The following is a 15,214-nucleotide window of genomic DNA, read 5'->3' on the forward strand; positions in this document are numbered from 1 at the left end:
CAGCAGGTTCTCCACCCCGCAGGGAGCCTGACTCATGAGGATCTGAGCCAAAGGCAGAGGCTTAACTGACTGAGCCGCCCAGGTGCCCCTAAATATGAATTTAAAAGTAAAATCATAAGTATAGGAAAATACTTAGCTAAGAACATATATCCATGGAACTTTATTTCATGCTTTATAGACCTAACCTTGCCTAAATAAGAAGGTATATGAAACGTACAAGACACACACCTGAAACAAAACATTTTGGAAAAAGTCTAAGGGCAAAGGCACATCAAACAAATAGGAATACAGAGATGTAGGGGGAGAGAGAACAGGAGGGAGAAAGGAAGGGAAAAAAGCAGGGATCATCAAGTTACTTTCATACAAGGTAGATTTATGTGTAAAAGGAGGACTCAGAAGACATTTATTAGCCTCTGTACACAACATTCAAATGCCACCAGCACAGGAAAAGGGAGAGAGACAACCAAGTAGGAGGGGGACCATGATTTATCTGCCTTAGTCAAAGACAAATGCAAGGTTGAACTTTAAGGAAAGAGAATTCCTAAAGAACAAAATGAATATAGATCTGATTCTGTATTCCCAAGATAGGAAATTAGAAATTCTTTCCAAGTGCCCATAAATCATTCACCAGAGTAGATTATATATTAGTTGACAGAGAGAAATGCTATTAATTCAAAATGTGGATGTGATCAAGATGTTTCCTGGAGGCAATGTAAAAATTCTCACGTAGCCACAGGAACCGGGAGTTAGTGTACAATTCAGTTTTCAGCTTTGGTCAATTTGATTGAAAAAGAAATGTTAATATGGAGCAGTTTTTTTTTTTAAAGATTTTATTTAAATCTTAAAAAAAGAGACACAGCAAGAGAGGGAACACAAGCAGTGGAGTGAGAAAGGGAGAAGCAGGCTCCTCACCAACCAGGGAGCCCGATGTCGGGCTCGATCCTAGGACCCTGGGATCATGACCTGAGCCAAAGGCAGAGGCTTAATGACTGAGCCACCCAGGCGCCCCTGTGCAATTTCAATCTATTCTTTTTTCTTATTATAAGTGCACTGAGTAACTTCAGAAATTCCTGAGAAATTCCACTTGGAAATTAAAAGAAACTTCACTCAAACAGCTCCTGGGAAAAGACCATCGACACCCGTACTGCAAGAATGCAGACAGAATCCACAAACTCTAAAAATAGTTCCATGAAAATGGAAAAAATAGAACCAGAATATACTGAGGGCACTTGTCACAGGTCTGAATTTTAAAATTGCAGCCCCTGACGGGCTCAGTCGGTGGAGCATGTGACTCTTGATAATGGCGTTGTGAGTTCAAGCCCCATGTCAGGCATAGCATGTACTTAAAATCAATCAAACCATTCATCCACCTGGGCATGGGGGAAGCATGTCATAGGAGGGATACCCACAAAAGGAGGGAGAAAGGGGAAGACAGGAACCATTGCCTGGCTTCTCCTTTCCAACACCTTAGCGGCAGGGGGAGGTTGGCAGGAAAGCTCCCAGCCTCCACCAACCTCCATATTGGGTGACGGTCTGACGAGGCCCTTTGGCGCTTTCCTTCAGGACCTCCACAAAGGAGGGGACACTGCTATTGGCCTCCCTAGGGTCCTCCTGTCCCCCAACCTACAAGCCTCCTGCAGACAAGAGAACATTTTTTCTCATGGCCACGAATGACAGGCAACTACCATAGCCGACATAAGGCAAGTGCTGGACACACAGTTTTCCAAAGAAGGATGAGCACAGACACTCGACTCCTAGCAAGATGCATGATGTCAGGCATATAAAAGGCACATTACCACAACACATGAAGGAACAGTCCCCAAACAAAACAAAACAAAATACGACCAATGTGTAAAAAGACAGTATGAAGTAGGATTTTTTTTCCATTAGAGTCTCGACTCTTGATAGATAATCATTTGCTTGTAACACTAACAATAAAAAAAGAAACGTATTAAAATCCAGGAAGTCAGAACAGGATGTCCACACGCTCCCTACTGTCCAGACAGCATAAACGACACGAGCATGTTCCAGATTCTTCCGTGTATTCATCCCTGCTCTGGATCCCAAGCAAGAGCACTACCAATAAAAGTCTGAAAACATGGGGTTCCTGGGTGGCTCAGCCCTTTAAGTCCTGCCTTCGGCTCAGATCATGATCCGTGGGTCCTGGGATCCAGTCCCAGATTGGACTCCGCTCATGGGGGGACCCTGCTTCTCCCTCGGCCTGCCGTTCCCCCTGGGGGTGCTCTCTCTTGCTCACTGTCTGACAAATAAATAAATAAAATCTTTAAAAAAAAATAAGAAAGGTCTGCCAACAGGAAATCAAACGCTCTCATTGATGTAAGCCTCTTTAAAAGGACAGTCTGATCTTCATAAACATTCATTGTCACCAGCTCTTTTTCTGAAGGTGGCAAATGCTCGATTTACATTCCAATGACCCCTCACTAGGAGTGGGCTCTCTGTGGCCAGCCTCTATTAGCACCATCCAGTGAGTTCAAAGACTGGCAAGTGATAAAGGCATTGCATGGGAGTCACACAGTGGGGAAGGACCACAGAGACATCGGCTTTGGTTTTGTCCCCATCAGCCCAGCCTCTGCACACTGCACACAGTCCAGAGCCCCTGGACTGCATCACAGAGGAATGCGGGACAAAAACCCAGCCAGGCAGCTGCTGGGTAGAAGGACCACCACCTTCTTACCTTCCTGTCCCCTCTCTATTCCCTCTGGCAGAGCCGGGCCAGCAGGCTGAGATCCCATGCCTACCCACCCACGGCCCCCTGCCTTCACCAGCGGCTTTGACCCCTGTGACTGGTGCCTGGGAGGGGAGGGTGGCCGGGAAGGGGGGCTTCTGAGCTGCCCTCCCACCCAGCCTGCTCCAGAGGGACCTACACAGGGTGTCTGTGAGTGACAGGAGATTGGATGTCCATTCTTTCGTTTTCTTGTTCCAAGTTTGCTAACTCCTGGGAACGTCAGGGGGAAGGGAAGAAGCCTCCTTGCCTGCACACCTCCAACCTTGGATCTGACCCCGGACCCCAGAAGAACATCCCAGCAGTGAGTACCACCCAGGAGCACGTGGGCTCTCACAGGCCGGTCCTGCCCCCTTTCCAGGTCTGGTCTTCACAAGCACCTCTGTGCAGAGCCCCATAGGCCAGTGAGGAGGAGCGATGGGCAACGGCATCCTCTTTACCAAGAGGACCCCGGCCAGCGTCAGTGACAGATCCCTGGCCCCAGCTCTGTGACCAGCAAGAACCGGACCTGGACTCCAGGGGCAACTTTTCTTTCTTTTTTATCTATCTATCTATCTATCTATCTATCTATCTATTTATTTGACAGACAGAGATCACAAGTAGTCAGAGAGGCAGGCAGAGAGAGGAAGGAAGCAGGCTCCCTGCTGAACACAGAGCTCAATGTGGGGCTTGATCCCAGGACCCTGGGATCATGACCTGAGCAGAAGACAGAAGCTTTAACCCACTGAGCCACCCAGGTGTCCCCCACCCTTTTTAAAAGATTTTATTTATTCATTTGAGAGAGAGTACAAACTGGGGCAGAGGGAGAAGCAGTCCTCCTGCTGAGCTGGGAGCCCAATGCAGGACTCCATTCCAGAACCCTGGGATCATGACCTGAGCCGAAGGCAGAAGTCTAAGAGACTGAGCCCCCCAGGAACCCCCAAATGCAACTTTTGATGCCAGCATCTCATGATTCCACATCTGGGATTTGGAAGGGGATCTCAAATGCTTGAAGGCCGTGCAGCATCAGAAGGCAGGACTGGCTGCCAGGACCTAGCATGTCGAAGAAACAGACTTTGGAAACTGTTAGCTCAGACTATGGGTACAAAACTCCCTCTTCATCAAGCTCACCTATTAAAAGGTCTGAGCCCCAAGCCCAGCTTGGAGGTCAGGGGCTCCCCGACCACCAAGAATCCTCATGTGCTAGCTGGGGTCCTACAATACAACTCAATCCCATCACACACAACCTGAGGTAGCCCCATGTCCCACAGTTAGGGGCTCATCACACAAGAGCACACATAGTCTCCTGATGCCCTTCTGAAACCCAGATTGTTACCAGAGACTCTGACGACCTGCGGTGAGAAAGAAAGCCACAGACCCCAGCTGGAGTCACTTGCTTCCCAGTACAGCAAACCAAGACTTCACTATAATTTCAATTTCTCCAGGAGTGAGATCTTAAGTCCATCAATCTAGAATGTTCTAATCTACGTTGATGAGGTAAGGTGTCAAAGAGGTCTTCTCCTCCCAGAGGAAGATGAGGTGATCCACATACTACGCCCCCAGCCTTCCCCACAGGGAAGGCCACTTTGCCTGAAACAATCCTTTCTTGTCTTGGCTCCTAACTGCTTTACCCCACGTTCCTTCCTAGAAAAACCTTCTATTTGGTGCTGCCCCGGAGTTCCCCTCTGTTTGCCTGAGGGAATGATGCCAGAACAAGAATCACTTCATAGAGCCAACTAGATCTTCCAATATACTCAGCTGAATTTTTTGTAAGAGAGTTAACTCAGGAACGCACTGAAGAGCAGCCTGGGATGAGGTCTGGGGAGGCAGCGCCGGGCTCCCCCAATCCACAGCCCACAGTCCCTGCATCTCCACCTGCTCCCCAACCTGGAACTCTCCAGCCCCCGTCCCTTGGAGATCTTATGGCAGCTTCACGAGACGGGCAAGGTTGGACTAAGTCATCGGTCATCGGTGATTGATTCAATCTGCTTAGGAGACAATTTGCATTGCTGTCCCCAGGCACAAAACAGACCCAGGCTTCAGGACACCCATACCCTCCCGCTGGTCCCAGAGCTCTTCAGAAAATGGAAGAAAATATAAGTCAGATGTTCACAGATGACAGAGTGAAAGGGTAGCGGAGTGACCAAGGGGGTACGCATGCTCCCACACAAAATGTTTGTAAGCACTGAGTGGCGATGACTAGTTCCCTGAGGGCGTGAAGGGCATTCAGAGAGCAGGAGACCTTGTGGGGAATAACAGGACCCGTGTGAGCCTTACCAGGCTCTCGATGGCTGAACGAGATGTGTGGGAAAATGTGACCCAGTGTTCAGAGGAGCATGACTGTGGCTACTGGTGATGGGGAAGACTGGGGGAAATGGGACACACCATGACCTGGGGTTTGAACAAAACAGCTCTGTGGCCAGCAGGGAGATGGATCCATGGGAGCTTTGAGGGGCACGAGAAAGGATATAAAACTGCATTTCTGGGGGTGCCTGGGAGGTTCCGTCGGTTGAGAGTCTGCCTTCGGCTCAGGTCATGATCCCGAGGTCCTGGGATGGAGCCCCATGTCCTGCTCCTTGCTCAGCAGGGAGCCTGTTTCTCCCTCTGTTAGGGTTCTCATTTTGCTGAAAACCTTTTTAGGAAGTTGTCTTACTCTCTAACCACCCGGGAATCTCGGGGCTGGAAGGAACCTTAAATTGTATTGCACGTCCTGCTCCCACCCAAGTCTGCCACCCCAGAGGAGCGTTTCCCCGTGTCTGCCCCTCCAAACATCAGCTCCAGGGGCTGCTGGCAGATTATAAAGGAAAGAGACAGATGGAGGGAGGAAGAGGAGGAGGAGGGGGGAGTGTAAGGAGGGAGGCATGGAGAAGAGGGGGTAGGATCCAGGAGGGAGGAGGGAAGATGGAAGGGGGAGGCTTGGAGGAGGGAGGAGAGAGTGGGGTGGTAGAGATGGAGGAGGCGAAGAGAGAGGGAGGGAGGCGGGGGGGGGGAGGCGGGGGAGGCGGGGGAGGAGAGTAGGAGAGAAGAAGGAAGAAGGAGGAGATATTCATTATTATTATCTCTTCCCTCCTGCTCAACTATTCCCAACAGATCAGACCCTATACCAAAAACAAATAACATAAAATAATTTAAAACGAGACAAAACCCTCTCTTCTGCTGCCCGATTCCCACCCGCTTCTCCCCCTCCCCCCGCATACAGTGGGCTCCTGGGAGGTCCACACTCAATTCTCCAGGTGTGCTGTCCCTATCTCCAGCCTCTCCTGCCCGCCCCCCCCCCACACTGGCTACCCTCCCCTCCACGGAGGCAGCTCCTGGAGAGGGCCCTGGGGACCCATCTGCCCCACATGGGAGCCTCACCCACTGGCCCCAGACCACTGCCAAAGCCTATCTCAACCCTCAGACAGTAGTCCAACTCGATGTCTCTCCATCACACCCTCCTCAAATCTGTCACCTCCCTTCTGAAAGCAACCAGAATCTGTCCCTGGGTTAGACCAGGCCACAGTCACGTGGGGAAACACGTCAGCCTGCTAATGATGAAGGCCCGTGCCAGCCTTCATGCCATGAGTCAGATGGCATCACTCCAGCTCAAAACCGTCCAGCGGCCATACACACCCCTCAGCCCACCGGCAGCCGGGATTTCTGTGGGTAGCTTTAGAGTTCCACTCCCACCCTCTCGCTCTTGTGCTCTCTACTGCAGGCCGCCCTTGCCCCAGGGCCCTTGCACTGGCTGCTCCTCTGGTTTAGGGCACTCCCTGTGTTTCTGGGAGAGAGGCAATGTGGGGGGGAGTAGGGAAGGCCCTGGGTGGCTCAGTCGGCTGAACATCTAACTCTTGAATCCAGCTCAGGTCATGATCTCAATGTTGTGGGGTTGGGCTCCAGCCTTAGCCAGGAGCTGCTTGGGATTTTCTCTATCCTTCTTCCTCTGTCTCTCCACTCTCTCTCTCTCAAATAAATATATATATATATTTTTAAAGATTGAGAGAGAGAGAGAGAGAGAACAGGCCTGTAAGAGTCACTTGGGCTGAACCCAGGTCAGCGAACCAAGAGGTCATACTTAGCCTAAGTTCCAGCCCACTAGGAATGTACATAAGCTTTAACCGGTCAACCCGGGATTATCTGGTCAGCAGGAGAGCGAGCCCCGGAAAGACCCCTTAGGCTCCCCTTGGGAGGGCAACCTTGCCTGAAACAATGTGTTCTTGGCTAATAATTTCTTTAAAACATTCTTGCTTTGCCTTTAAAAGCCTTCCCCTTTCTACAGCTACGGGCACGCCTTCGTGTTTGCTGAAAGGGACGATGCCTAACGCCTGATTCATGAATCCCTGAACAAAGTCCATTTGATCTTTAAATTTACTCAGTGGAATCTTTCTTTTTTAACAGATTGAACGTCACCTTCCTGGCAAGGCTGACCTTAACCACATTAATAATTTTCCGGGCACTCCTGGCCACCCTCATTCCTACTGGCCGGGGCTTACCTCCTCCCTGTATTCAACTCAAGCTGCTTCCTGTATGCGTGGACCGCGTCCCTGAGCTCGGGCTCAAGAGCAGGGATTCAGCCTGTCCCTTCACTGACTCACCCAGGTCTCGAGACCGATAAACGGTATAGAAATAGAGTTGAACAAATAAGTCAATTAACGACCACATAATTCGTCAGGCACCAAACATCACAGCAGCCTATGTGTCAGGGTGTTGTGGGGATGGATGAATGACCTGTTTCCAGGTACTTGGAGAAATCGACTTTTTATGATGCTATCTTCTCAGTTGGATCTCGGGAAGACGGTACTCTGTAAGCCTCTGTCTAGCTAGTGATTATATGCGGACCATGTAATCCACGAGTAGTAGGGAGCTACTGAAAATTTCACAGGAGTGTGCTCTGTGGTAGAAGCCGGACTTCAGGACCATCCCTCAGATGGCTGAGTGTCAGGATCTTATAGGATCTCCACGGAGCCTCAGGCTCCTGCTGGTACACCCAGCCCTCAAGAGACAGGCACCTTTGGAAACTATTAATGAAAGAAGGATATAAGGCCATGAGAGCCTCCAAAGCTCGACTCTTTCAGAAAAGGACAGTAGGTTTTCACCTCCTTCAAAGGAGTAGAATAAGACTTCTGAGAAATAGCACCGTGGGAGCCCAGGGAGGAGATGAGTAAAAATGAGTCCATGACCCAGGATGGTAGCAGGACACACCGGTCAGGCAGCTCAAGACAGAAATGTTTCCACCCATTGGAAAGTGTCCCGCTGTGTATATGTACTCTATGTCATATATTCATATATGTATTAGGATACATTATACACAGATATTTATACAGATGTGTGTGTGTGTGTGTGTTACTCAGCCATAAAAAAGGATGAGATCTTGCCATTTGCAACAACATGGATGGATCTCAAGGGTATTCGGCTAAGCGAAATAAGTCAGACAAAAAAACAACAAATACCAAATGATTGTGCTTATATGTGGAATCTAAAACAACAACAACAACAAATAAATGAATAAATAAAATAAACAAACAACACTAGCAAGAAAAAAAAACAGAAAGCAATTTGTAACTACAGAGAAAAACTGGCAGGAGAGGGGAGGGGGATGGGCGAAACAGGTGATGGGCTGGAGACCGACGCACTCCCTGCTGTAAATTAAGTAAGTCCGGGAGATGCCACGCATGGCTTGGTCCATAACATGGTCCAGTAGACGGTGACAGACGGCGACACAGAACGTGGGGAGCCACACACAGCTGCGGAACACCCACGCACGTCAGCCATGCTTCAACAACAGACGGGATCAAGGAAGCCTGTGACCCCGGAATCCCGCCAGGGCACTCAGCTCACTCCAGCCCGAGGCCCGAATGGGCCTCAGTCCAAGAGCTTACCTACCATCAAGTGGTGAAGAGGCACACGTTAACGTCCCTCTCCTCCCCCAAAGTCCGCTCACCGAGCACCACGGTCAGCAGGAAAGGAAAGCGGACCACATGGGCCACCTTAGACTCGCCATGAAGCCGTTGGCAGGGTTGGGTGCTGTTCCGTTCTGCCCAGCATACCCCCGGGGAGCCACCCTGCGTGGGGGCGGGCGAGGTAACCCCAGCCTCCTCTGTGCGACAGACCCAAGGGAACCTCCTCTCCCCCCTGCAGGCCCAGGGCTCCTCTCCCACGGTGGAGGTCACTAGCTGGACAGGGCTTACAGAGGGCCGTCTTCCCGGGATCCAACTGAGAAGACAGCATCATAAAAAGTCGATTTCTCCCAGTACCTGGAAGCAGGTCATTCATCCCCACAACACCCTGGCACATAGGCTGCTGTGATGTTTGGCACCTGACGCTTTGCCAGAAAAAGGCTTTTTCTCAAATTCTACTCATGAAGCAGCTGCCGCCAAGAAAAATAATGTAGGAGCAGAGAAGCAGTGGCTGAAAATGTTCAAAGCCAAAACGATCGTCATTTGGAAAGGAAAGAAATGCTTTTATTTTATGAAGAAGGAGGTGAAGGGGCTTCGCAGTGATCTGCACAGTGAGGCGGCCCCTGGGTTAAAATGACACCCTGGTCTCTGTCTTTCTGACCCTCTGGTCTGTCTGCCACACTCTAGTCCCCCAAGAGAGTCACTGTCAGGACGACACAGGCTCCCCTGTGGCACCACCTTTGGTTTCACGAAAATGCACTAGTGAGTTATAGTGTGGAGAGCACGTGCCCAGACAAGGAGGGCATAAGACATCAAGACGCCCATCCTGCCAGCGTGACCCCAGTGCCCCTGCTTCTGTGTGGCAGGTGTCCCACTAAAGGACAGCATCTGCTGCCTGCTCTCCTAACAAACAGATCCCAGGTGGTCCCCCTGATGACCTCCCCTCCGGCCCTTTCCTCCTGTGCTCCCCAGCCTCGTCTGGGCCTGGGGCAAGAGGTTAGAGGAAGAGTATCGCGCAACACTGAGTCCCCCCACTGACCTCAGCCACGTGGCTGTCAGGGCGCTGACCACCCGATTGCACCCAGGGGTCCACATCCCAGTCAGACACGGCCCCCCACTCCACTTTGTGAGCCCTGCCTGGCCTGCCCCCCACCTTCAAGTGCTGTGGTCCAGCTGCGCTAGCCTGTAACTGACCACCGCTTCTCTCCCGCAGGGACGGCACCTGCCAGGTCACCAATGAACTCCTATGTGTTCGCAGACTGTCCCACACATCCCCAAGGCACAGTCCCCAGCCTCTGGGGATCTCGCTCTTCCCCGCAAGTAGGCCGAATTTTTCTGGATTGGCACAGGAGAGGACGTGACCTTGTCTGTTTCCCTAGCTCAGATGGGGGACATCTGGAGTCCGACACGCGAAACCCTTGTGACTACTGTCCAGACTCACTCTGAAGGGTCTTTAGAGCTACAGATGCCTGGTGTCAAATTCAAAGTCCCACAGGATCCCGTCATCTCAACAATCACTTCTGTGTCTGGATGGCCCTGGGCATCATTAAGTCAATTGGAAGGAATTAGAAGGGGAAATGGACTTTCTTTAAATGTTCTTTGGAGGGCACCTGGGTGGCTCAGTGGGTTAAGCCTTCGGCTCAGGTCATGATCTCGGGGTCCTGGGATCGAGTCCCACATCGGGCTCTCTGCTCAGCAGGGAGCCTGCTTCCCTCTCTCTCTCTGCCTGCCTCTCTATCTACTGTGATCTCTGTCAAATAAATAAATAAAATCTTGAAAAAAAAAATGTTCTTTGGAGCGACTACAGAGAAGCTCCAAGACTTCCTCTAGGCAGGGGTCCAAACGCAAAGCGTATCCCTCCATAAAATGGGGGTGTGGGTGAGGTAGATGTGTGGTGTCTACTCACAGGTCCCTGGTGTGGCATGGGTACGGCATGGCCTGTGCCTGCACAGCTGGTTCCACATCCTCCCGCCCGGTATGCACCAGGATGATGGCTCTTTCGATCATGTCTTGCAAAGGGACAAAGATGTAGTTGTACTTGAACCCATCGGCTGGTAGGCTCTGAGGATGAAACTTCCAGGAAGGGTTTTTCACCAAGTCTGTCCTCATGCTGTATAAGATGCTGGTCCGGATAGTGTAGGTGACGTGGGGTGCCAGCCGCAGGGACGGGGCCCCCAAGTTCCTGTCCGCCAGGGAAGTGTTGAATATGACACCTGTCGGCAGAAAAGGGAAAACAGGGGTCATCACACCCTAAGGGCAGGAGTCGAGGGAAGGTGGATGAGCCGTGAGACTCAACCCCCTCTTGGGGAACCGACCACGCCCTGGAGAGGCATCGCTGAGTCTCGCTGTCAGGCAGGCAGGCAATGCTATCTATATAAACACCTGCTGTGTGTCCCGGTTATTTGCAACAAAATAGCCTACTAATGTAACAAAATGATTTCTTTTGCATCTTTCCAGAACTTGAAACATGACAGCAGGCTGCTCAGATAATCAGACTTTGCTTTTCTGGGATAGAGATGCATGCGTGAGAATGAGGCGCGGAAGGTGCAGTCTTGGGTTGTAGAAGGAGAAGATTAGGGATGGAAGGAACAGCACAGGGACTGTGGTCAACATTATGGTTACAGGAGGTCTCGCGTTGCCTGTGGTGAGCAAGGCAGGACGTAGAGTTGTTACACTGTACTGATGTCATGTGTGTCAGCTAGATTTCGATTTCCGAAAAGGAACCAATGTCTTTGGGGTTATCAATCATTCCTTTTTTTTTTTTTTAATTTAAATTCAGGGGCACCTGGGTGGCTCAGTGGGTTAAAGCCTCTGCCTTTAGCTCAGGTCATGATCTTAGAGTCCTGGGATCGAGCCCCACATCGGGCTTTCTGCTCAGTGGGGAGTCTGCTTCCCCCTCTCTCTCTGCCTGCCTCTCTGCAAACTTGTGATCTCTGTCTGTCAAATAAATAAATAAAATCTTTTTAAAAAAAATTCAATTAGCCAACATAGAGTACATCATTGTTTTTGGAAATAATGTCCAATGATTCATCTGTTGCATATAAAGATCATTCAAAATGTGAACATAGGGACTCGATTCTGGCACATGAATTCTCTGAATTTCATACACAGTGCCTGTTGGGGGTGGGACGGGACAGTCCTGAGGTTCACATGTGCAAGTCCTAACCCCCAGCAGGTCAGAAGGTGAGCTCCCTTGGAAAGCGTGTCTTCACAGAGATGGTCAACTGAGAAGGAGGTCCTTAGGGTGGGCTCTCACCCAAGGACTGGTGTCCTCCATCAGGGGAAATGTGGACCCAAACACGCACAAAGCCGACATGGTAAGAGACCCAGGAGAAGGCAGCCACTGACAGGCTGAGGTGAGGCTAGAGCGTGCTCCCCTCATGGTCTCAGAAGGGGCCCACACTGCTGACACCTGGATCTCAGACTTCTGGCCAGACCCAAGAGAATAGAGATTTCTGTCGTCGAAGCCATGTGGTCTGTGGTCCTGTCATGGCGGCCCTCAGCAAACTCATACAAACCCAGATTTAAAAAAAATAATGCAATGTCCATTCAGGATTCGAGAACACATCGTGCATCCTGAACCAATGGGCATCAATGGATGAAGTCGGACTGGCTGTTGTCTCCCCGCTCCCTGCGCACTCAGAACGTCAAGATACTAAGAAAAGAGTCAAAGTGATGTGAGCATAACTTTAACCAGGAAAGATATAATTTTATCGTGTGAGATTTAATGGTAAAATGACACCATAAACTAGTAAAAACAGGTGCCGGGAATGGTGTGGGGCCAAGGATCTGAGACACAGACAGACACAACTCATTGACTCAAGGTGAGTTTCTGCCTGGTTTCGTTCTGTCGGGAAAGGAGGTCTTTTTCTGAGTTACTGGCCCACACGTTTGGGGGAAATACGCAAAATGGCAAGCCCCCGGGGAGCCGGTGCCAGCAGGAGTGCATTTTCTCACAGAATACTTACTAGCCAAGAAGCTGTTCTGTCGCATAAGCTCACGGGCTTTCGCCTCCAGGCTGGCAACAGACTCCAGTGCCTGGAAACGGTCCAGCACCACGCAGGAGGAGAGGTTCACCAAGATGCGGCCGAGGACACGGATGTGTCCGGCACCTCCATGGGCAAACATCTTGTCCAACTTCCCTCCTGAGGACAGTAAGCAGGACAGGATGTTACAAGTTCACTCAGTCCCGGGGAGGAAAAAATCCCTTCTTGAGTCACACTCTGTTCGTATGCAAGATATGCTACCTATTGGCTGGCTATCAATTCTGCCTTTTGGGTTTTGGTTTGGGGTTTGTTTGGGTTTTTTGTTTGTTTGTTTGTTTGTTTTTGTTTTTGTTTTTAATAGGCTCCGAGAAGGTGGGGCTCAGATTCGTGACCCTGAGAGCAAGAGTCTCGGGCTCCACTGACTGAGCCAGCCAGGAGTCCCAACTGTGCTCTCTGAGCACAGTCCTGTGACGCCGTTCCTTACATGAGAATGAAAAGCCGTGGAAGCTCAGCGGGTGAGCCTATGACCCAGGGATGCTGGGCGGTGGGTGACACACAGAAGCCGCCGATCGGAGGCAGTCTTGCGAGCAGCACGGAAGGCCTTGCTCACAGAACCCGGCAAAAAAACACGTTACTGTTCCAACCTGGCACTGAGAAATTCCAGAAAACATGCCTTCACCATCACACTGGGCATTTTGTGAAAGTCACTCGCTTTGTCATATTAACTTTGCAGAGACAGTGACCCAGGATCAAGGGGCATTGTCACCACGAAAATCCGATCCTAGTGCACTCTGCCCAGGTTTGTGCCTTTGAAATGGAAATAGACCCGGGGAGTAAAGCGGGCCCATTCTTCAGCACGGAATGTGGAGGAGGATGCGGTATGTGAGCTCTGGCTTCAGGGAAGAGCTGGACCACAGGTCAGAGAGATGTGGGAAAGCCAAACGACGCAGAAGAACACGAGAACCCTGCCCGGGGAGGGACACGATTCCAGAGGTGTTCAGCATGATGACAGGGAGTGGATAGGGATGATCGTGGGTCGGTGATGTCACAGTATCACCGTGGGCTGGTCGACGATGTCACAGTATCACCGTGGGCTGGGGCAAAGTGTCTGCAGTCCACTGGGGCAGGCCACCCCATCCCTCTGGGCCTCCTTCCTTAAGAGACCCCCAGAGACTAAGTTGCTTCAGACTTCATAAGGAAGAAGGGGTAAATGCACATGGAAACACACTGACATGTTTTTACACACCTACGACACACACAAACACAATGAATCATAGAACCACGTAGACATAAGACAGTCAAGGGGCAGCTCTTAAACACCGTAGTGGCCCTTCCCTCAGCCACTGGACCCACTTCCATAAGGACCATCCCTGAGCAGATTTTCGGGATCCTAGGCCGAGACACCAGGCCAACTTCCACGGGGCCAGACATTCTCTGCTAAATGGGAGCCCACAGGGGTTTGGTTGAAGGAGAGCCTCTCAGTTTGGACCACATCTGCTGCGGAGACGGAGACACAGCAGGCCTACTATTGGGGAAAAATGTTTGGGGCCTCACGGCCAAGGGTCAGATAGGGTACACACCCCCTGCTCCCTGAGAGGCAGCTGTGTCTGCTCAGCCCTGACACCCTACATTTCTTGCTTAGGGAACAGGGATGATGATAATCTGCCTGGTGATATCTTGCTAAAGATTACATGAAATAATGCCGGTAAGCCTTCGGGCACTGCCGGTGTCCAGAGCAGGCCAAGCACGCGATCCGTGCGTCCTGATACCACAGTTAGGAATATATTAGAGAAGATCGATCCCTGCCAGAGGCACAGACAGAATATGCATCCTTGATCCGATCAGATATCAGCTTATCAGACGCTGGTTCAGAGGATAGCACAGGATCAGAGCGATGCCCAGCCTGGGGAGCAGACTTCCAGATCACCAACCTCCAGCTCCACCCCAACCGAGAAAGAGCGCTAAGCCCCGGTTTGTCTGCTGCAGAAACACAGATGCCAGGCTCTGCACAGCTGCAGAAACACAGATGCCAGGCTCTGCACAGCTGCAGAAACACAGATGCCAGGCTCTGCACAGCTGGCTCAGTTCGGCCGATGCAGGGACAGAGCCGAGGCCAGAAACTGTGCAAAAGCATCACGTGACTCTGCTTCAGCAAAGGCTTCTGGGCGAGGCACCATGTTGACTCCGTGACTCCCCGGGACCTGGGATGCCGTGTAAGAAGCATCCACGCACCACATTCTGGAGACGTCATTTACACTGTGAAATGTTGCTGTGAGGGCAGGCGCCCATGCGTGTGCAGCAGCTGTGCCGTCTGCTCTGTGGGGGGGTTCATTCTAGCACGGTGGGTGGGGGCTGAGGTCAGAGGTTTCCGTGTGCAGGGACACACACAGCCATCAAAAGCCACAGCATGAGACACATGGGCTGGGTGGGGGCAGCTTGGGGCACAGGAAGAGTGACACCATACCCACGTAGTAACTGCTACAGGGAGCCCAAGAATGGTAGCAGGGACGTCAGCAGCACACGGCTCTGCACCTGGAGCAGATTCCATGTTTTGCATTGGAAAGTGATTTTTTTTTTTTAAGATTTTATTTGTATACTTGAGAAATAGAAGAAGAGAGAGGACGTGCACA

At 51.0% G+C, this 15,214-nt stretch overlaps 1 protein-coding gene across 1 annotated transcript in view; it reads right to left on the bottom strand.

The window, feature by feature from the left end:
• ABCA13 (ATP binding cassette subfamily A member 13) overlaps nt 1–15,214 on the bottom strand; it is a 320,465-nt gene that overhangs the window by 183,263 nt on the left and 121,988 nt on the right. The window contains exons 31-32 of the mRNA XM_045089507.1: nt 12,567–12,743; nt 10,505–10,811 (exon numbers count right to left, since the gene is read on the bottom strand). Of these exons, the coding sequence (XP_044945442.1) occupies nt 10,505–10,811; nt 12,567–12,743 (484 nt within the window). The remainder of the gene's footprint in view (nt 1–10,504; nt 10,812–12,566; nt 12,744–15,214) is intronic.

Source organism: Mustela putorius, unplaced genomic scaffold (assembly GCF_011764305.1).
Source record: "Mustela putorius furo isolate JIRA1106 unplaced genomic scaffold, ASM1176430v1.1 tig00003845_pilon_pilon_pilon, whole genome shotgun sequence".
NCBI classification, from domain to species: Eukaryota; Metazoa; Chordata; class Mammalia; order Carnivora; family Mustelidae; genus Mustela; species Mustela putorius.